Here is a 23,734-nt window from a genome sequence, read left to right on the forward strand (position 1 = left end):
TTCATTAATAAGCCAGTTTGGTTAATAAACCATCTAAATAAAATACAGATTGTTCTTTTATTGACTATGTGAGTAAGAACCAGTTGTTTATGAAGTCATATTGTACATTACATACATCATTCATATTACAATAAACACACATTCAGAATGAATAAATGATAGCATAAACGATCAAATCTAAGGAGTTAGGAATACAGTCATACAGTTAAATACATACAGGTGTGTGTGAGTGTGTGTTTTCTACAGGTATGTTGTGGGGTCGTTCAGGTGCAGGTATTCGGGCTGCCCATCGCTGCTGTGTCTCTGTGTTCGGCGCTGGCGAGTGGAGAGAGTTTTACGCCGCTCGTTCCCGCGTTTGTCCAGCGTGGAGACGATCCTCTCAGCCAAATCCTGCTGCAGACGCTGGAAATTCTCTCTGACGGGCAAAAGACACAGAGAGAATCAGTGTGCCTGTGTGTATTGATCTTACACATATGAAAGCTCGTTTCAACCACAGAATAAAAATATAAAAAGGTAATTGTTCATTTTTATCTCTCAATGATGACTTATTCATCAGAATTCTCAGTTTATGTCTTGCAAAAAAAAAGGTAATTGTGACACTTTCTCACAATTCTGACAATTTTTCTTGCGATTGTGAATTCATATCTCGTAATTCTAACATTTTTGTTTCTCAGAATTCTGAGTTTATATCTTACAATTGTAACTTTGTTGTAACAATTGTAATGTCTCACGATTCCATTTTTTTTTCTTGGCTAAACTTGCACTTCCGACTTTTTTTTTTCAGAATTCTCAGTTTACATCTCACAATTCCGTTTTTTTGTTTCCGCCATAGAATAAAAATTTTAAAAATGCTAAGTTTGACTTTTTATCTCACAATCCAACTTTTTGTCCCGCAAATGTGAGTTTATATCCCAATTGCGAGTTTTGTAGCTCCCAATCCCAGTTTTCTTTTTCAGAATCCTTGCAAATACGAGATATAAAGTTGCAAAATTCCTCCTAAACAAGCTTCCATATTAATAAGTTTAACCAAAGTCCCTTTAAGGCAAGTCATGTCACTCGGCGTCCATCTTTGAAACACCTCTTGGGCATGCAAGTGTAGCTCCTATCTCTTTGATTGGGGAAACATCAAATTCTCCAAAACTGTTCACCAAGCTTACGATTAAATTTCATATTTGAAATCACCAATAAAATTTGATAACAACTGTCTCATAAATGTTGTTCATAATGCTCCAATATGCTCCAGCCAGTACGCATGCGCAGTCCTAAGCGCACGTCTCCAGAACGTTGAAGTATTTCTATAGCAACCGGTACTGCTAACGGCATCTGCAGTGATGCAATGACTTTACGGAATAGCGCTTAGCTCTTTTACTCAGAAGGCAGGGGCTTCCTTCAGTAGAGCAGCCATATTGAGCGTTGCATTTTTCCCCCATTCAAAACTATACGAGTGGCAGGTCTTGGGTATTCTAAAAAATATACACTCTCTGTTCTTTCTTTTGGCTTATTTTTATTGGTGAAGCAAAAGAAGATATTGTGTCTGAAATGCTATGTTGTATTAAAATAACATCCGTTGTTGTGAATGGTGGCCTTATGTTGCGCTGATAATAACTCCAGCATGTGTAAAAGATTTACTGATGTATTCTGGGAGTATTTTATGATCACAAGACGAGTGCTGGAAGTCTTACGCTGTTGGTGGTGTCGGCAGGTTGTATTTCTGCCCGGTGACTCCTGTCAACCAGTAAGTCATCTCCTTTCCTTTACCCTGAAACGCAAACACACGCGCTACACGAGTTTCTGCTTTTATTTTTAACTCTTCATTAACAGTTTGTGATTGTCCAAGTGGACTAAAATAAGAGATTGTGATTGGCTGGAAGGTAATATAAGAGCCTGTGATTGGCCGCCGACTCTCTTCTCACCTTCAGGTATGTTTCTCCTCGGTGCTCGCACTCAAATTGACAGTCGGTTCGCTGCAGGATCTTGATGGTCGACTCGCTCACGTGAATCCTCAGAGCTGGAAACACATCAGCTGTTTCACTCAAAGTGTGTGTGTGTGTGTGTGTGTGTGTGTGTGTATGTGAATGTGTGTGTTTGCATCTTACGCAGGCCTGTAGACTCCATACGTGATGCCGTGTTGACCGTATCTCCAAACAGACAGTAACGTGGCATCTTATTACCCACCACACCAGCCGCACATGGACCTACACACACACATGTGACTAGTGAGAGTAAGTTAGTGACTACACCGACTGCACATTATTATCTTGAGTCTATTTACCATCATTTATAATTTTATAGATACAAAAAAAAGATTTTCAAGCTGATGTTGCTGGGCCTCGCTATGTGGTTGCCGGGCAGTTGTTAGGGCCTCACTATGTAGTTGCTGGGGTATTGCTATGCAGCTGCCTGGCAGTTGCTGGGGCATCACTATGTGCTTGCTGGGCCTCGCTATGTGGTTGCCGGGCAGTTGTTAGGGCCTCACTATGTAGTTGCTGGGGTATTGCTATGCAGCTGCCTGGCAGTTGCTGGGGCATCACTATGTGCTTGCTGGGCCTCGCTATGTGCTTGCTGGGCAGTTGTTAGGGCATCACTATGTAGTTGCTGAGGTATCGCTATGCAGCTGCCTGGCAGTTGCTGAGGCATCGCTATGTGGTTGCTGGGCAGGTGCTGGGGCATCGCTATGTGTTTGCTGGGCAGTTGCTGGGGCATCGCTATGTGGTTGCTGGGCAGTTGCTGAGGCATCACTATGTGTTTGCTGGGCAGTTGCTGAGGCATCACTATGTGTTTGCTGGGCAGTTGCTGAGGCATCACTATGTGTTTGCTGGGCAGTTGCTGAGGCATCACTATGTGTTTGCTGGGCAGTTGCTGAGGCATCACTATGTGTTTGCTGGGCAGTTGCTGAGGCATCACTATGTGTTTGCTGGGCAGTTGCTGAGGCATCACTATGTGTTTGCTGGGCAGTTGCTGAGGCATCACTATGTGTTTGCTGGGCAGTTGCTGAGGCATCACTATGTGTTTGCTGGGCAGTTGCTGAGGCATCACTATGTGTTTGCTGGGCAGTTGCTGAGGCATCACTATGTGTTTGCTGGGCAGTTGCTGAGGCATCACTATGTGTTTGCTGGGCAGTTGCTGGGGCAGCGCTATGTGTTTGCTAGCCAGTTGCTGGGGCATTGCTTTGTGATTGCTGGGCAGTTGCAAGGGTCCTCTGGGTGGCTAATTGGTTTAGAATGGCAGAAGCTTGAAAAGTCCGTATTTGACATGATGTAGTTTGATTAGTTAAATCATTTTTGGTTGTTTTTAAGCATTTTGACTTGTAGGTGTCACAGCCACCATCCTCAAGATGTTATGGAATTGATTCCTAGTCAATTATATGTATAAACATTTTCTCTTTATCCATCCTCCCATGTGTATGTACCTGAATGGATCCCGATACGGATCCATAGTGGGATTCCTGGCAGGTGTCTAAGCTGGTACGTCCCCATGAACTTCAGGATGTCCAAAGCCATGAGACAAATGTCCACGGCATGTCTGTTTCCGTTGCGTCTTGGCAGACCAGACGCAACCATGTACGCGTCACCGATGGTCTCCACCTGAACACAGTGGCAAGTTCAGGATATTTATTTTAAGATATAAATGTTTAAATATTAAAATAAAAACAATTGTCTGTTAGCTGTTATCTCGGAGCATCTGAACACATCTTGTGTGTTTGTGCACCTTATAGACGTCATGATGGTCGAGAATGCTGTCGAAGTTCTTGTAGATGTCATTCAGCATGTCCACCACCTCCATGGGTGTGCTGTGATGGCAGAGGGTTGTGAAGCACACAATGTCGCTGAAGTAGATGGTGACCTCGTCGTACAGCTCTGGCTCCACACAACCCGTTTCCTTCAGAGAGCGAACCACTGGACTATAAGAGAGACAGAACAGAATCTTTCTGGTTTATTGCGTCAAATCAGGGTCACGTCTGCCGCTTGCCTAGAAACACATGATGGATGCCTAACAGTTGCTAGGCAGTTGCTAGGGCATTGCTGCGTGGTTACTAAGCATTTGCTAGGGTGTCCTGGGTGGTAACGCCATTGCTAGGGCATCACTATGTGGTTGCTAGGCAGTTTCTAGGGTGTCCTGGGTAGTTGTCAGGGTGTTGCTAGACAGGTACTATGGCATTAGTATGTGGTTGCCAGGTTTCAAGGGCATTGCTATACATTTGCTAGGCAATTTGGTAAGTTGTCCTGGGTGGTTGTAAGATAGATGCTAGGACACTGTGGTTGCTAGGTTGTTGCTAAGGTGTCCTGAGTGTTTACTAGGATGTTGCTAGTGTGGCATTTGAGATTGCTAGGCAGTTGCTAGGGCATCACTATGTGGATGCTGGGCAGTTGTTGTAGAATAGCAGTTTCAAGGGCATTGGTATGTGGTTGCTAGGCAGTTGCTACTAGGATGTCATTAGTGTGCCATCCAAGGCAGTTGCTAGGGCACCACTATGTGTTTTCTCAGCAGATTCTAGGGCATTGCTATGTGGTTGCTAGGCAATTGCTAGGGCATCACTATGTGGTTGCAAGGCAGTTTCTAGGGTGTCCTGGGTAGTTCTGGGGCATCGCTATGTGGTTGCTGGGGCATCGCTATGTGGTTGCTGGGCAGTTGCTGGGGCATCGCTATGTGGTTGCTGGGCAGTTGCTGGGGCATCACTATGTGTTTGCTGGGCAGTTGCTGAGGCATCACTATGTGTTTGCTGGGCAGTTGCTGGGGCAGCGCTATGTGTTTGCTAGCCAGTTGCTGGGGCATTGCTTTGTGATTGCTGGGCAGTTGCAAGGGTCCTCTGGGTGGCTAATTGGTTTAGAATGGCAGAAGCTTGAAAAGTCCGTATTTGACATGATGTAGTTTGATTAGTTAAATCATTTTTGGTTGTTTTTAAGCATTTTGACTTGTAGGTGTCACAGCCACCATCCTCAAGATGTTATGGAATTGATTCCTAGTCAATTATATGTATAAACATTTTCTCTTTATCCATCCTCCCATGTGTATGTACCTGAATGGATCCCGATACGGATCCATAGTGGGATTCCTGGCAGGTGTCTAAGCTGGTACGTCCCCATGAACTTCAGGATGTCCAAAGCCATGAGACAAATGTCCACGGCATGTCTGTTTCCGTTGCGTCTTGGCAGACCAGACGCAACCATGTACGCGTCACCGATGGTCTCCACCTGAACACAGTGGCAAGTTCAGGATATTTATTTTAAGATATAAATGTTTAAATATTAAAATAAAAACAATTGTCTGTTAGCTGTTATCTCGGAGCATCTGAACACATCTTGTGTGTTTGTGCACCTTATAGACGTCATGATGGTCGAGAATGCTGTCGAAGTTCTTGTAGATGTCATTCAGCATGTCCACCACCTCCATGGGTGTGCTGTGATGGCAGAGGGTTGTGAAGCACACAATGTCGCTGAAGTAGATGGTGACCTCGTCGTACAGCTCTGGCTCCACACAACCCGTTTCCTTCAGAGAGCGAACCACTGGACTATAAGAGAGACAGAACAGAATCTTTCTGGTTTATTGCGTCAAATCAGGGTCACGTCTGCCGCTTGCCTAGAAACACATGATGGATGCCTAACAGTTGCTAGGCAGTTGCTAGGGCATTGCTGCGTGGTTACTAAGCATTTGCTAGGGTGTCCTGGGTGGTAACGCCATTGCTAGGGCATCACTATGTGGTTGCTAGGCAGTTTCTAGGGTGTCCTGGGTAGTTGTCAGGGTGTTGCTAGACAGGTACTATGGCATTAGTATGTGGTTGCCAGGTTTCAAGGGCATTGCTATACATTTGCTAGGCAATTTGGTAAGTTGTCCTGGGTGGTTGTAAGATAGATGCTAGGACACTGTGGTTGCTAGGTTGTTGCTAAGGTGTCCTGAGTGTTTACTAGGATGTTGCTAGTGTGGCATTTGAGATTGCTAGGCAGTTGCTAGGGCATCACTATGTGGATGCTGGGCAGTTGTTGTAGAATAGCAGTTTCAAGGGCATTGGTATGTGGTTGCTAGGCAGTTGCTACTAGGATGTCATTAGTGTGCCATCCAAGGCAGTTGCTAGGGCACCACTATGTGTTTTCTCAGCAGATTCTAGGGCATTGCTATGTGGTTGCTAGGCAATTGCTAGGGCATCACTATGTGGTTGCAAGGCAGTTTCTAGGGTGTCCTGGGTAGTTGTCAGGGTGTTGCTAGGCAGGTACTATGACATTTCTATCTGGTTGCCAAGTTTAAAGGGCATTGCTATACGTTTGCTAGACAATTTGGTAACGTGTCCTGGGTGGTTGCTAGGGTATTGCTAAGCAGTTTCTAGGGAATTGCTGTGTGGTTGCTAGGCAGTTGTTGGGTCATTGCTAGGGTGCAAAGGGTGGTTGCTAGGCAATTTTACGGCATTGCTATGCAGTTGCTGAGCCATTTCTAGGGCATGGTTATGGGGTTGCTAGGAAGTTACAAAGATATCCTGGGAAGTTGCTCAGGTGTTGCTAAGCAATTACTAAAATATACTAGATGATTGCCATGGTGTTGTTAGGCAGCTGCTAGTGTCTTCTGTCTGTGTGTGTGTGTGTGTGTGTGTTTCTGACCCCGGCAACAGCATGAAGTTGAGCTGGTCGGCTCGGTCTCTCTCTGCCTTATACAGAGATGTCCTCTCCTCCACCAGGTGCTCCAGGTTCCTCGAGTACATCTGCAGCCGGCGGATCAGGTTGTCCATGTAGCTGGCATTGGCCTGGTTGTGAAGGTTACTGCAGAAACACAAAGCAGCACATCAGTACACATTCACGATCACCAAACTTGATCAAACGCAAGCTTCTGGCATCACTCACGCACCTGAAGATCTTCCCCAGAGCGCCCTCGATCCGCTTGAAGTCCGGACGCTTCTCTGGATCTTCCTCCCAGCAGCTCTTGATAAGCACGAACAGCTACAAAATAAATTTATTTAAATTTAAATGTATTTTATATTTAATTAAAAACCTTATTATATTAACCATTATTTAACCAGGCAAGTCACTTAAAGGTGACGACATATGAAAATCTGACTTTTCCAGGTTTTAAGAGCTATAATCAGGCCCCCGGTGCATCTACCAACCAAGGAAACGTGAAAAAGATTAACCCAGTAACTTTGTTTTGGTAAGCCTTTTTCTGCAAGCATCTGAGAAAATGAGCGTGTCTGATTTCGGTCTCTTGGTGACGTGGCAAAGGGTTCTCATTATAATATTACCACCCCTCAATCTGTAAGTTTACACACACGGCGCCTCATTGTGTTTTCGCAATGTGAATGAGAACTTAGTTTAGTAAGTTCTTGTATACAAGTTCTTGTTCTTGTTTAGACAGCCTCTTCCTGTCCGTGTGCTTCGGATGTGTGCTTTCAGAAAACCGTATATCAGAAGTTTAAACTCATATGGTTTAAAATGCATGATTTCAGCACGATAAACATGATAATCAGAGCTAAAACAGATGTTTTTTAGCAAGTACGAGTTGTAATGGGCAGCTCTATTCTGCAAAAGGGGGCGGGGAACAGCAGCATTGCATTTAAAAAGACAGGTCCGAAAAACAGCGTGTTTCTGCTTCCACTCAAAATAGGCATTTGTAAAATTATATAATAAATGATCTGTGGAGTATTTTGACCTGAAACTTCACAGACACATTCTGGGGACACCAGAGACTTATATTACATATTGTAAAAAGGGGCATAATATGACTCCTTTAAGAATAGGGTTGGGAATCATTTAGGTTTTTTTCGATACCAGTGCCAAATCGATACTTTTAAAACTATACCAATTAAAAAATATTCCCCAAAAAATGATGGATTGGCCATCAAATATAAACGTTTTGAATGATAAAACGAAGACAATAAACACTCGACTGCGACAATATAGTTTATCTGTGTTATTCAAGCCATCTCTGGTATTTTCATAATAATTAAGTATATTTATAATCCATTGCTAATCAATGAATTCTTTTTAAATTAGCCCATGGAACATATTTTCTGCCTCATTCTGTGACAAGAAGCCACATCAGATCACAAAAGGAAGCATTTGACTGGTGTTGTGGAGTAAAAAAAAGGTTATAATGTTATCCTTTGTTGGACAACAGGTTTAGAAATGTGAATACAAGGGAAGTTTAGCTTTAGACATTTTAATTTAAGCATGTTTAGCTTAGTTAACGGAAAGCTACCTGCTGCCATCAGAGCAAGTGTAATTACTGCATTCACGCTCCTCGGATGCTCTCATTTCCCGAGTTGTGCTTTATGGTCGGAATGTGAAAATAACATGGACACTCTCGTTACTACAAAGATTAGTTGGATTTGTATTATTAGAGCTTTCTGACTTGAGTTCACGTGCATTTTCTCAGACGGGAAATTATTTTTCACGTGCGGTGCCGGTGATGATGCTTCTTACGTCCGTTTTGGAGAACCAGAGGACAAATATTTCAATCGATCGCTCAGGCATGGCACCGAAATCTGTGTTCTGATTCGGTTCTAGCACATACCGGTTACATATGTACCGGTGCGATATTGGTACCGGGTTTCGGTACCCAACCCTACTTAAGAACAAAGCGTTTAAAGCATTTTTCACATTTCAATAATATATTTTTAATCTGCAGTTAAATTGGACAAAGCCTCATAAATGTTTTCATGCTCTCAAATAGTTTTTAAAATGGGTTTTAAAACTGCAATCAAATCTGACAAAAAAAGCCTCATGTTTATATATATATATATATATACAGTGGGTACAGAAAGTATTCAGACCCCCTTACATTTTTCACTCTGTTATATTGCAGCCATTTGCTAAAATCATTTAAGTTAATTTTTTTTCCTCATTAATGTACACACAGCACCCCATATTGACAGAAAAACACAGAATTGTTGACATTTTTGCAGATTTATTAAAAAAGAAAAACTGAAATATCACATGGTCCTAAGTATTCAGACCCTTTGCTGTGACACTCAAATATTTAACTCAGGTGCTGTCCATTTCTTCTGAGCATCCTTGAGATGGTTCTACACCTTAATTTGAGTCCAGCTGTGTTTGATTATACTGACTGGACTTGATTAGGAAAGCCACACAACTGCGTTAACGTTAAAAAAAGCATTTTTCACATTTTTATAACATGTTTCATATCAGCAATAAAAACAAACAATGAAATGAAATGCCTCATAAATGCTGTTTGTTGCACTGAAATAGGGTAAAATATACATTAATTTCACATTTAATAAAATATTTCAAATTAATAGAATTTGATGAACTCTTTTATACATGATATTTCTTATGCTTAAATACAAAAAAAAAAGTGTTGATTTCAGGTTGGTTCAGCCAATGCTCATGTACAGTTATAAGTGTGAGTCTCAGATCTGTTGCTATGGTAACCATAACTTTTCAAGGGGTCATCGGATGCAAAATTCACTTTTGTTGTTTGAACATAAATGTGTTGGAAGTGTGTGTACACATCCACCCTATAATGATAAAAATCCACTAAGTGGTTTTTTTTTTTTAATCCCTATTTTAAAATCCCTTTTCTCAGATCAAGTTGTTCTAAGATTCCTGTCAGAATGACGTAGTTCTGCACAGGCCACGCCCACAATAGTTGATTGACAAGGTCATCTTACGTTAGACCCGCCCTGAGTGAGCTGAAAGCTGTCCGCCATTGTGTCGACTCCGGTGCAGGGGAAGACAAGAACATCTCCGATTAAGCGATTGAGGTGTTTTGTTGTTGGATGTAATAATGAACCTAGCAGTTGTCATTTACTCCCGACCAGTGTTGGGGAAAGTTACTTTTAAAAGTAATGCATTACAATATTGCATTACTCCCTAAAGAAAGTAACTAATTACATTACTTAGTTACTTTTTATGGAAAGTAATGCGTTATATTACTTTTGCGTTACTTTCGCGTTACTTTTTAAATATAAGCAGGTCTTGATTGTTTTTAATATAAGAAGTTTTATTTATAGCAAATGTAAAAGCCCTTTCACACCAAAAAGTGTAATGAATAAACCTCAGTCTGAAGCAAAAGTAAATTCATGTCTGTACAAAGCACAATTGTTAGTTTCTCAAATCATTTTTGCTTATTAGTATGGTTGAACTGGATCAGCAAAGGTCAGCAGCAAAGACATTGGTTAATAAAATGGGATTAGATACATTTGTGTTATTATACATATTTAATTATTGCAGGTTTGCGTCATATTCTGAGTTTGCATTTCACTGTTTTAATTCATTTTGATGAATACTAAATCTGTTTTTTGTGAGTGGGATGAATTAATACACATTCACATTTAGTCTAGAACTACAGTAACATCATGTTCACACAGCGCACACAACGCCTCTGTACTCTCGATTTCTCCCAATATGGGGACAGGAGAGCTGTCAGTCAATAAATGGGAAAAAGTAACTGGCAGCCGCTGAAGACACAGAGGATTAGCGTTACTTTCGTTTTTGAAAGGAATGTGCCAATCCCCGATCTGCCTAAATGCGTTTAAGTTTGTGCGAATCATTCATGATCCAGCTTCATCTACAGAAGAAGTGAGTATAAGGGTTTTTTATGAATCTTTGCAAATCGCCTTTCCTAATATGTGCTAGTTCGCAAGTTTCACGGCTGAAGTTTACAGTCTGCTCGTCACCCCCATAGACATGGTCGCCACACAGAAGAGAGGGGCGGGGTCAGCACAGCTCATTAGCATTTAAAGCAATACAGACTAGAACGGCGTGCTGAAAACAGAGCTGATTTTGACAGGGTAAAAAGGGTGTTTTTAACACTACCATTGAGAAATTTTAACCAAAGTATGTTACAGACGTTTAATTAAGACCCTAAAGAATCATATCAACTTGTGGAAAATGGGCATCCGATGACCCCTTTAACAGAAACTGCAGTAACAGGATTGTCTCTTTAATTTAGAAGGTGGGGCTTCCTTTGCTAGAGCTGCCATATACAGGTGCATCTCAATAAATTAGAATGTCGTGAAAAAGTTCATTTATTTCAGTAATTCAACTCAAATTGTGAAAGGGCGTTCCAGCTTCTGAACCATTTTTTATAACAAATAGAATCTCTTGTAACAGTACCTCTGCTTCAGTCTCTCCAACAGACTCGAAACTCAGATCGGGTCGGAAGACGTTCGGCCCCCGCGGATACTGAACGAGATACAATTTCTCTAGAGGAGAAAAGATGATCAACACACACCGAAAGAGCAGGAAAGATAATTTATACAATTGATTTATACAGTAAAACTCAGACATGCTGTTCAAATGTTCCTCTAACTCAAAACAGCAGAGCAAAGTTAGATTCCCATGCAATGCATTAGTTGAAACAAGTCAAAAGCATCTGATAAATGTGTAAATGTTCAGATTCTACATGTATAAAATACTCTATCTTTGGGATACAGGTGGACTGAATGGGTCAGTTTGTACCTGCCATATCGGAGCAGCAGCACGTGTGAAATGGGTTCTTCCTGAGGATGATCTCCTGCGAGATGATGGCAAAACTATAGATGTCGCCCTTCTGAGAAATACCCTGAACACGCATGTGCTCCGGCGCCGTCCACAGGTCTGGCAGGACAGACAGACTTCATTCATTCTTTCATCTCTTGATATGTCGGCAACGACTTATAGAGACTCTGAACATGAAATTAAATCTGGACATCACAGCAGATATTAATAAGACTATCAGTAGTATTTAAAGGAATAGTTCACCTAAAAAGGAAAATTTGCTGAAAACTATTCCATGGGCAAACTATTCCCTTAGTTTGAGATATATTTTATAACAATCTTCATTATTTCTGTAGTTGAACTGTGTTACGTGTCTCTCATGCACAAAGAAACAGGAAGTGACATCACTAACCTTTCCCGGGCGTGAGGATGGTGTTGCAGCCGAAGTCGGTGATCTTCACCACCATGCGATTGTCCACCACGCAGTTGGTGGATTTCAGCCGGCCGTGAACGCCAACGTTACTGGAGTGCAGGTATGACATGCCCTGACCAAACAGTCAGGGCAATGACATCATCAGAGGGCAACGGTCAAGTGTGTCCAATCACAAATATAATGACTGTTTCCAAACATATGGAGGCGCATGTATGTCCTATAATTAATATTATATTCTTTTCTCATAAAACTTAGATGTTTTGAAAATTTTAACTATTTAACTCTTAAACTAACTTCTTTGAACTGAATTTCGAAACGCTCACACTTAAACTAAACTAGCTGAAATAAAATAAGTTTAGGTATTTTAATGATTAAATCCTTACATATAAATTTTGAATTAGATTTTATTTGTATATATTGGTTTCATTTTAGTCTTTGTAATTTTGTTATATGTTGTTGTTGTTTCACATATTATATTGTTTTTATTATGTTTTATTTTATTAGTTTTAGTTATTTGAGGACTTCAACTTAAACTAAACGTAAATTAAACTAACTGAAATAAGAATAAGTTTAAATAAATATAACAAGAATAAAAAATATATAAAATAATTTGATTTCAGGTAATGTTTAAGTATTAAAATGTTTTAATGGTTTTAGTTTTAGTTAATGATAACAACCCATATGTGTGTATACATTTAGTATCACTAACATGCTATCAGAGTTTTTGTTAATATTTAGAATTAGGTTTTATTTTTATATTTTCCATTTTCATTATAAAATTAGATTTATTAATCTTGCATGTTTAATTTTTTTTTATTATTATTATTTTTAAATATGATTATATTATAGGATTTTTGTTGTAATTAGTTTATTTTAGCAGTTTTAGTTTTTTTTTTGTATTTTAACCCAGCCAAACTGAGCAATTGATGGAGAAGGGCCTTGTCTAGACTGGTGACCAAGAACCTGATGGTCACTCTAGTTGAGCTCCATGATCATATGTGCAGATGGGAGAAACCTACAGAAGGACAAACATCACTGCAACACTCCACCAATCTGGGCTTTATGTTGGTGTGGCCAGACTCAATCCTCTCATCAGTGAAAACACATGAAAACACACTTGGATTTTGCAAAACAGCACCTAAAGGACCCTCAGACTCTGAGAAACAAGATTATCTGGTCTGATGAACCTCAATTCTAAACATCATGTTTGAAGGAAACCAGCTCCGCTCATCACCTGCAGAGTACCATCCCAAAAGTAAAGTGTGCTGATAGCAGCCTCATGCTGTGGGGCTGTTTTCAGTGGGAGGGACTGGGAGACTGGTCAGGGATGAGGGAAAGCTGAATGGAGCAAAGTATAGAGATATCCTCAATGAAAACCTGTTCCACAGCGCTCAGGACCTCAGTCTGGGCCGAAGGTTCACATTCCAGAGCCCTGACTTGAACCCTATCGAACATCTCTAGAGAAAACTGAAATTGGCTGTCCACCGACGGTCCCCATCCAACCCAACTGAGCTTGAGAGGATTTGCAAAGAAGAATGGCAGAAAATCCCCCAATCCAGGTGTGCAAAGCTTGTTGCGTCATGCCCAAAAAGACTCGAGGCTGTAATTGCTGCCAAAGGTGCTTCAACTAAGTACTGAGTACTTATGTAAATGTCATATTTCATTTTTTTTCTTTTTAATAAATTTACAGACATTTCTAAAATTCTGTTTTCATTTTGTCATTATGAGGTACGGAGTGTAGAGTAATGAGAAAAAAAAAATAATTTAAAATTTTTTAGTATTGTTGTGGATTTTTCTTGGGTGCGGCCAATGAAGTGGAGGAGCAGAGTTCCAGATGTCAAAATAAGACTTTATTTAACAAAGAAATAAAGCCGGGAAGACAGTCACAGCATTCCAAATCATTCCAAAGTCTTTGTTTGTCAGCTCATGTTATTATACCCCTTGTTCTCTCCAAATTTGGTCATTTTCAGTTTTTTCTTTGTTCCGGTTACTTTTTATTGGTTATAGATACCTGATTTGCTACAATTGTTTCCAACTCTTTTGGCCTTGTTTTCTAATTGGTTGGTAGTGTGGTCATACGAGATGTGTGTCAAATTTATCTACTTGCTTTTGTTTTGCCACCTTCCATTGGTTGGTAATGTGGTCATACGAGATGTGTGCGTCACATCCATCCACCTGTTCCTGATAATATTAGATTATTTCATGTTTACGTCTGCTGTCTACAGAAAGGTCCATTGTCTAATGAAAGGACCATTATACGTGTTGTTACATTATTTCAAGCTCACTGGTGTACTGTCTAATGAAAGATTCACTGTCTAATGAAAAGACTATTATTCGTTCTATGACATCCAGAGTTAACATAATTCAGCATATTAATATATATATTGATTACTTTCATTTTCACATAATACTTCAATAAAATTACACAACAGTATCAGGCTGCAACATAACAAAAAAGTGAAGCGGGTCAGAATACTTTCTAAATTGCACTCTGTGTGTGTGTGTGTGTGTGTGTGTGTAAATATTTATATATATATATCGTCTTGGAATTATAAGGTTCTATCTGACATTTTTTTCAAAACTGAGCTATTCGCATATTCTTATTCTGTGACAACTTATTCACATTATGTGATGTTTCTTTTGTAAGCTGTGTACATTTTGGGCATTTTTTAAAGAAAACAAAAAGGGTTCTATCTACAGAAGTCTATGTAATGCAAAAACTTTGAAGCTCAATATCTCAAAACTAGATAGACAGATAGAACCTTATAATGCAAGGCGGCGATATACTGTGTATATATATATATTATATATGTGAAAAGTTCCAATGCAAAAGCCTCTAAAAGCCATCTTGGTCAAAAATGAAATAACGATACTGATACATAGTACATGTTCATCAAGTACTTTCACTTCAAATGCGCTAAATCTCAGCCTCAACCTATTCAGAAGTACCAGTACTTACATAGAAACCTATACATAGTAGCCAGAAAGAAATGCTACATTTAAAGAAAAACGTCAGACGTACTTAGAGGCTTTGCATCTGAACTCATATATATATATATATATATATATATATATATATATATATATGGAAACACGTGTGATTTAAATCAGACTTTCTGGGGTTTGAACCCACAACCCTTTAGTGATCATCTGAGCTCTTTACTCGTGTATGCACTGGTGTTTACATCCGATGTTATTCATGACTTTTATGTTTCCATTCACTGACTCATCTATGATCATCATAAAACCATCAGCGAGTATTAAACTGTGTTTTTATGGACGCAGCAGTAAAAGACAGTGTATGCCGCGTACATGATGAAACACACTCACCTTTGCGATGTCGTACATGACAGAGATCTTAAACTCCAGATCCATAAAACTCTCATCAGGATACGAGATCTTATCGTTCAGCACGTACTAAAGGAACACACACACACACAAGAGTCATGTGATGATGGATGGGATGGTTCAGTCTGTGATTTATGAGTGTGATGATTGTTTTACCCGCAGCGATCCTCTCTCACAGAACTCAAACACCCCGAAAACACCACAGTCGAACTTCGCTGTCCCATAAAACTTCGTCAGATTATAATAATCGATATGCAACAACTGAGAGAAAAAGAAACGATTTGTTACAGATATTTAGGTGACCATATTATATGCAAAATAAAATAATTGAGTGAATCTCACAGAAATGAGTGTGTGTATATGTATATATATATATATATATATGTGTGTGTGTGTGTATATTAGTGCTGTCAAACGATTAATCGCATCCAAAATAACAGTTTTTGTTTACATAATGTGTGTATACTGTGTATATTTAATGTATATATAAATACAAACACATGCATGTATATATTTAAGAAAAACATGTTATGTTTATATATTAAATATATTTGTATATAATAAAAAAAATAAAAGAATATAAATATCTAAATGTAAATACATCTAAATATTTTCAAAATATATACTGTATGTGTGTGTATTTATATATACATAATATATGTGTGTGTGCTGTGTATATTTATTATGTAAACAAAAACTTTTATTTTGGATGCGATTAATCATTTCACACCACTATAGGTATATTGAAGAGAAATTTGCAATGCAAATTAAGCCTATTTTTCATGACACTTTTTCATCACTGTAATGTGTCATTTGTCAAGTTTTACTTTTGTAATTCTCTATTCTGAATGGTGATTCTCATATTATGTACTTAATTATTATATACTTAACTGAATCATGAACTAGCTGAAATACAAATAAATTAGTTCTTTACGGTTTACATTACTGTTTTCATATTTATTTATTTTTTAATCAACAAAAATGTGTGTGTGTGTGTGTATGTATGTAAAACTAAAATATAGAAATTGTTCTAGAAAACGTCTATTATATCATAACAAAATTAACAATTCGTCTAACTCTCGCATGCTATTTAAAATATTTTCCTCCCTCTTTTGTCCAGCTGATGACTTTGCCACGTTCTTCATTAATAAAATTAAAACCATCAGTGCACAATTTGCCACACCACAATCTGTCAAGCACATCTTACCAGCAAACATACACTCATTCACATCCTTCTCTTCACTCTCTGAGGCAGAAGTCTCCAAACTCATCCTTTCCAATCATCATACTACTTGTCCACTTGATCCTATTCCATCTGATCTCCTTCAAGCCATTTATCCTGCAGTTGTACCTGCACTCACTTACATCATTAACACATCCCTTCACACTGGTGTTTTTCCCTCAACATTTAGACAGGCTCGTATAACCCCACTACTTAAGAAACCCACCCTTAAACCAACTCTTTTAGAGAACTACAGACCGGTTTCCCTTCTTCCTTTCATTGTAAAAACACTTGAATGCGCTGTGTTCAACCAAGTCTCTGCCTTTCTCACACAGAACAACCTCCTGGATAGAAACCTGTCTGGTTTCAGAAGTGGACATTCAACCGAGACTGCCTTGCTCTCAGTTGTTGAAGCCCTAAGACTGGCAAGAGCAGATTCCAAATCTTCTGTGCTTATCTTGCTGGATCTGTCCGCTGCTTTTGACATGGTTAACCACCAGATCCTCTTGTCAACCCTATTGGCAAAGGGCATCTCAGGAACCGCACTTCAGTGGTTTGACTCTTACCTCTCCGTAAGGTCCTTCAAGGTATCTTGGAGACGTGAGGTGTCCAAGTCACAACATCTAACTACTGGGGTGCCTCAGGGCTCAGTTCTTGGACCGCTTCTCTTCTGTCTACATGGCATCACTAGGTTCTGTCTGTTCGGTTTCTTTCAGAAAATGATTCACAACTCCTTGTTCAAGCTCTTGTTCTGTCCAGGCTGGACTATTGCAATGCTCTCTTGGCAGGTCTTTCAGCCAGTTCTATCAAACCTTTACAATTAATCCAAAACACGGCAGCAAGATTTCAAGATTAATATTTAACGAGCCGAAAAGAATGCACGTCACACTTCTGTTTATCAATTTGCACTGGCTACCAATAGCTACTCGCATAAAATTCAAGGCATTAATGTTTGCCTACAAAACCACCACTGACTCTGCACCCCTTTACATAAATTCATTACTTCAGACATCTGTGCCCTCTAGAAGCTTGCGTTCTGCAAGTGAACTCCGCTTTATTGTGCCATCCCAAAGAGGCACAACATCACTTTCACAAACTTTTAAATTTAATGTTCCCTCCTGGTGAAATGACCTGCCCAACTCAATCCGAGCAGCTGAGTCCTTAGCCATCTTCAAGAATCGGCTAAAACACATCTCTTCCATCTTTGTTTGACCCTCTAACTCTAGCACTCTCTATTCTATTTCTATTCTTTAAAAAAACCTTTTAGACTTGCACTCTATTCATTTACTAACTGGTTGTTTAAAAAAAACATAAAATAAAAAAACTAACATTAGCTTCTCTACTCTTTTTGTATTCTATCTATTTGTTTTCTTTTTATTTATTATACAATTAACAAAAAGCAAAAAAGGCCTCTAACACTAGCTTGCTCTATTCTTTTCCTATTATAACTGTTTTCTTTTTATTTATTATATAATAATAAAAAAAAAACCTTGCTACGTGTTCTGCGTTAAGCTAACTGAGACTCTTGTTATATATATATATATATATATATATATATATATACACACTTTTTTATTATTATACTGAAGTATCAGAGTAAAATGTAGGGTTTTACAGCATTGAGCTCGATGCGTTGATCCTCAGAGAAGTTTCCATCTGTGTTTCTCAACTCCTTCAGAATGACGGGCTGTAGAAACACACACACATAAACACCCATAATATACACACACGCGAGAGGACACACTAGGGGAGGGCAATCTAACATTGTGATTGATCTTAAAGACGTCTACATTCAATTTTTTAAGTGAATCATAGATTGTGATCTTTTATGTCCTAAAATGTTTTTTAAATCTACAGCAATGACTGCCTTTTACATGACTGTGATTGGACCAATTAAATTATGCGTCTATATCATGTGTCTTTCATGCTTGGTGATGTATTTAAAAAAAACAATTTAACGTGAGCTAGCAGCAGTAGTGCAATGAATGAATCAAATTTTTGTTTCAGTTTCGATTTTATTAAAACTATCATTGTGCCACATACCGTTCCTTCTATTTAAAGCGGTGTGCTTTCACTTCTCCTTAAAAACCTACTGTCGTAAAATGCAGTCTACTGTAGGACATGCTTTATTTTTAAATAGTTATTAAAAGCGCATTATCTGCGAAAAGAGTCTATTCCTCGCACGTGCTCAGAGACGGGGTGAAAACACGGAAGAGTAAAGTATACCTGGGGTTTCAGGCACGTGCATAAACAGTCAAATATACATTAAAAAATTGTCAAAATGTCTGTCTTGGTGAGTATTTACATAAAGACAGTTATATCTTTAGTGAACATAAATGATTGGGAAGGAAAATGGATGTATGTCAGTACATTAGATTTGTGCATTCAAGTCTTAAAGAGAGAGCAGCCAAATAAACCTACTGCTGTCTGTGTCATTAATGTTAATTAAACAACAAAATACAAAGAGAAAATCACTCACTGCTTTTGACTGAATCACTTTTTAACTTTAATGAGAATCATATTTTATACAGTAATGCATTGTTTTAAAGTTTACTGACCATTTTAACAACTGATTGTTTAATGCAATTGTGTGTTTTTTAAATTGTGTAAATAGGTAAGTCATAGGCTTGTTCCTGTTTGGATATGCTCAATAGTACATCGCAAAATTGGGAAGATAACGATTCAGATCGTTGATCATGTTTTTGTGTTATAAGATTGTGATATGATATTTTGGGAAGATAACCCCACTTAAGGACAACACACACACACCTTTTTGTCGTATCGGCCCTTGTGTATCAGGAAGCTGTTGTCGCCCTTCTTCTCCTCATCGATCTACAACAAAAACACATACAAACGTCACTCAGAGGCTGACAGACAACCTGCAGGCGTAATCATGGACAGACAGACAGATGGATGGTCGCTTTTACTGTCAGACTGATGTGGTTTCTCTCTTTGTCGTCCAGCAGCGTGATGAGTGACGGGTTGATGTGAGACCATTTCTTTTGATCAAAACGCACCCTCCTGTTCTGCCTGAAAATACAAACAGATGCATGTCTTAACACAACTGTGTTTAATTGTTATGAAATTAATGCATATAAAATTAAAAATGTCATATATAGAAAATTATTTATATGATATAAAATAGGTTTCATTTTCATTTAAGACCCCACACAGTTCTTGTTCTCCATTCAGTTCTTTTGTCAAAACCATCTTAAAGATACAGATGTGATTGATTTCTCATTGGTTTTGGGGTGAAATGCAACCCATTTGACATGTTTTACCTGTATAAGATGAAAGCGATGGCGGTGGCCATGACCACACTGATCCCGAGAACGATCATGATGATGTTCTGAGCCTCCATCCCTGAGAAACACACGTTAGTTAGCATTAGATAACGGGATGCAGTCTGTCAGTCACATGGCATTTAATTAGCGAACGTGGCCAGTTTACCATGAGCACGTTTATCTCTGGGCAGCTGCGATCCATCCCACACCAGGTCGGGATTCGTGTGATTGACCCACGTGACGTTCAGAGACGTGCTGAAGACGAACAACGTCTTATACTGAAGAAAAACAACAGACAACTGTCAAACCAAAACATGCTTGAAAGATACAAACAACACAAAACCTATTTTACTTCTGTGGTGTAGAATGAGGCTTGACTTTTTTATATCAGGAATTGATTCAATTTTTTATTTGCATTTATTAATTTAGTGTAAGTGTTTTCAATCTCTTAGATCCCACGGACCCCAAAAAAATTACAATTCAATTTATTTAATATTTTCATGTATAAAATCCCAATTTATACTTTGAATAAATAATGTTATAAATATATGTGTACAATATTATTTGAAAAGGAAAAAAAGGATTTCACTTCTATTAAATTACATAATTAAATGTTCTACTCACAGGACTACTGTAATGTTAGATGTATTATTAATTTATTTAATATTTTTATTTAGTTTGTTAATTCAAACCTATTTATTTTTACATTTTTAATACTTCCCTGGACCTCAAAACCACTGATTTTGGAAATGCTTTTATTCAAAACGACTTACAAATGAGGGAAATGACTTATGCCGAGTTCACACTGCATGATTTTCAAAGTTGTCGGATCACCGTTGTTTTCACACTGCACAACTATCTGGGGTAGCATTCATGCCGAGTTCACAATGCACGATTTTAGCCCCGATTTTCACTCGCCGACAGGTTTTGCGAAATCAGAGGCAAATCGATGCTCGTTCACGCGAGTGACAATCATGCAGTGTGAATTATCAAAGACGCAATCTGAGAGAATCGCCGATGCGGCGCTGATGCCTGTGAAATATTTGGCATGCTAAATATGTGGACCTGTCGGTGATTCAAAATCCAAATTTTGCAGGCTGGGGCGCTGCGGCCAGCGGACGGGTGGAGTCAGCAGCTACCCGCCAGGGCAGGATGTGATCTCAGTCTGCTTCTGTGCAGCCGAGAGCTGCTGGGCCAGGCTCTCAACCGCGTTGCCGAAGAGGCCGGTCTGGGACACAGGGGCATTAAGGAACCGAACTTTGTTGGCGTCCCTCATATCAACCAGACACAGCCAGAGATGGGGCTCCTGGACCACAAGTGTGGACATCGCACGACCCAGAGAACTCGCTGTGACCTTCGTCGCTCGGAGCGCGAGGTCAGTAGCTGTTCGGATCTCATTCAGAACTTCCGGATCATGACCACCCTCGTGCAGGTCCTTCAGTGCCTTGGCCTGGTGCACCTGCAGTAATGCCATAGCATGTAAGGCAGAGGCAGCTTCTCCACAGGCTGTATAAGCATCGCCGGACAGGCCAGACGAGTACCTACAGACCCGGGAGAGGAGGCACGGTTCGCCCTGCCGGGTGGACACAACTGCATCGCAACCAACCGCTCCACCGGGGGAACCCCCGTATACCCCCTAGCTGCACCACCGTCGAGAGTGGTGAGGCAGGAGGAACCAGCAGGTCGGTTTCCGGCAATAAAAGGTGCCGTCCATGACCTGGTGAGCTCCTCATGCACCTCCGGGAAGAAAGGCGGCGCTGAGAACCAGCGCGAGCCCCCCTGAGAAACCAATCGTCCAGAGCTCTCCCTCCGATGCAGTGATCAACATCCGGTCATCGGGAGGAGCCCCAAGGGATACCGCTGGTACGCTCTTTGAAGAGGGCCCAGCACGTTCCTTCGGCTGGCTGCGGAGCGCTGGAGGAGTAGTGGGCCCCTGAGGGTTGGTTCCCTGAGGGGTTTGCCACCACTGTAACCCTCCGACTGCCCGTGCTACTTCCCGAAGTAGTCCACGCCTGGCTGCCGCCAGAACGAACACTAGATTGTGGCAGAGGCAACAGGGCTCTGTTTCCTCCAGGGGGGCCCACAGCTTCGAGATGGTCATCTTCCCGCAATGGGAACATGACTCATCCACGAACGCCACCTCAGCGTGCTTCATGCCCAGACATGTGAGGCAGCGATCGTGACCATCACCCGGTGCCAGGTAACGACTGCATCCAGAAAAGCACGGGGTGAAACGGCATCTTTAAAAAGACGATCCATCGTCTTTACAAAGATGCACCCACTTATTGTACTCTTTTAGAGATATTGGCTCTTTTAGGGAAATGCTCTTTTACGTGCTGAGACGCACAGGGGAAACGGCCGTTTGCAGCACGACAAGGGGTAGTGCAGCCTGAAGTGCGCAACCCACTCGACACAGGAACGACCACCACTGAAGCGCCATCCGCCAACACAAAAAGCTCCTGAGAGCATGCTAGACTCATCACACACGAAGCAGTTTGGTAGGAGCAGAACGATGTTATTGCTCGGCTCCGAAGCGAAAAGCTGGTATGCGTTTGCACTGGCTGCCTTTTTATGCTCACGCTGTGATCAGCGGCAGCTGGATGCAATCATCGCATGCCAATGTGCATTGGCTCGTTTAGTTTACACTCGAAGTGGATTGGTCTCTCTAAGCGAGATCCCAATTCGTCGGTCACCGGCGTGACTCGGAGTGACCGACTGAAAGGGAACAGGTTTTATATATATATGTGTGTGTGTGAGAAGAGTTCAGATGCAAAAGCCGTTTGAAATTTTCTTCTAAAATGAGCATTTTCAGGCTCCTATGTGTAGGTTCAGTAATTTCACTTTAATGGCAATGAATAATTTATTTTCTTTCCCATTTAAGTATAATAACTGAGCGTAAACACAGGAGCCTGAGAAAATATCCATTTTAAAGAAAAATTTTAGATGGCACTTAGAGGCTTTTGCATCTGAACTCTTCTCATATATATATATATATATAATTAAACATAAAAGGGGGCTAGGGGTTTTCCTGTAAATCATATTCTTCTATAAAGGACAAAAGATTTAGGCTATTGCATATTGCATGGGAAAAATTTACATACACAAATCTAAGTACTTGAAGATGAAACCAACGTTTTGTAAATTTTATAATGAGTTTATTTCTTATAAAAAAGCCCTCAAAGTGATGAAATAGAAAAATGCAATAGATCTTTGTCCTTCATAGAAGTATATGATTTACAGGAAAAAACCTAGCCCCCTTTCATATTTAATTAAATTTTTATATATACAGTATACAGGGATTGAAATTAACTCTTTCACTCACCAGCCAATTCGGCTACTAAATTTTTAAGTTACCGGCCATTCATAACTTCTACTAGCCAAAAAAAAAAAAAAAAGAGACAGAAATAAACCAACAGTTTGAGGCTGTCTACACTGGGTGTGACAAAGCGACCGTTACAAATCATTTTGTGTCAGTACTAGGGGTGTGCAATATTGACAAAAATAATATCTCAATATTTTCTGGGATTTTATCCATAAAGATAATTAGACGATATTTTGCTGAGTGTGTTATTGTGCTGGTAACTTGAGGACTACCGTGGACAGCTGACTCCTAAAGTTTTTGATACATTTCATATTTTGTCTGGTCAGTTCACAGCAGTGATAGAAATTAAGCTTTTCCAATAAATTTAAATAGATTTTTACCTTTTATGGACATTTTTACCTTTATAAAGCCATTTTTTTCTAAAAGTGTGCATCATCTTTTAAGTCAAATTCTTACATTTAATCAGTCAATTATAATAATAATACATTTAGGCTGTTACTAAACAAATGAAATCAGTATCAATAAAATTAACCTTTGCAGAAGTTGCATATGAAGTGGCATTTAGATGTATTTACACATGTTAATGCAACTTAGAGGGACATGGAATGCTTTAGCCTGCAGTTACAAATGCATAAGTAATGTTTTGATATTTTAAACATGAAATGTTGAATACTGATATTTGAAATTATTTAAAAAATGAAAAGA

General features: G+C 39.7%; 1 protein-coding gene across 1 annotated transcript in view; it reads right to left on the reverse strand.

Annotated features, from left to right (window-relative positions):
- Positions 1–224: 224 nt before the first annotated feature.
- gucy2ca (guanylate cyclase 2Ca) overlaps positions 225–23,734 on the reverse strand; it is a 40,754-nt gene continuing 17,244 nt past the window's right edge. Inside the window, exons 10-27 of the mRNA XM_016248666.1 lie at positions 19,874–19,985; positions 19,705–19,786; positions 19,351–19,453; positions 19,193–19,255; positions 18,039–18,110; positions 15,358–15,462; positions 15,184–15,270; positions 11,833–11,965; positions 11,403–11,540; positions 11,058–11,146; positions 6,832–6,923; positions 6,588–6,746; positions 5,317–5,509; positions 5,018–5,192; positions 2,097–2,195; positions 1,914–2,008; positions 1,683–1,759; positions 225–415 (exon numbers count right to left, since the gene is read on the reverse strand). Coding sequence (XP_016104152.1) covers positions 241–415; positions 1,683–1,759; positions 1,914–2,008; positions 2,097–2,195; positions 5,018–5,192; positions 5,317–5,509; positions 6,588–6,746; positions 6,832–6,923; positions 11,058–11,146; positions 11,403–11,540; positions 11,833–11,965; positions 15,184–15,270; positions 15,358–15,462; positions 18,039–18,110; positions 19,193–19,255; positions 19,351–19,453; positions 19,705–19,786; positions 19,874–19,985 — 2,049 coding nt within the window. The 3' untranslated portion in view covers positions 225–240. The remainder of the gene's footprint in view (positions 416–1,682; positions 1,760–1,913; positions 2,009–2,096; positions 2,196–5,017; positions 5,193–5,316; positions 5,510–6,587; positions 6,747–6,831; positions 6,924–11,057; positions 11,147–11,402; positions 11,541–11,832; positions 11,966–15,183; positions 15,271–15,357; positions 15,463–18,038; positions 18,111–19,192; positions 19,256–19,350; positions 19,454–19,704; positions 19,787–19,873; positions 19,986–23,734) is intronic.

This window comes from Sinocyclocheilus grahami, unplaced genomic scaffold (genome assembly GCF_001515645.1).
Source record: "Sinocyclocheilus grahami isolate Dianchi unplaced genomic scaffold, SAMN03320097.WGS_v1.1 scaffold888.1, whole genome shotgun sequence".
NCBI classification, from domain to species: Eukaryota; Metazoa; Chordata; class Actinopteri; order Cypriniformes; family Cyprinidae; genus Sinocyclocheilus; species Sinocyclocheilus grahami.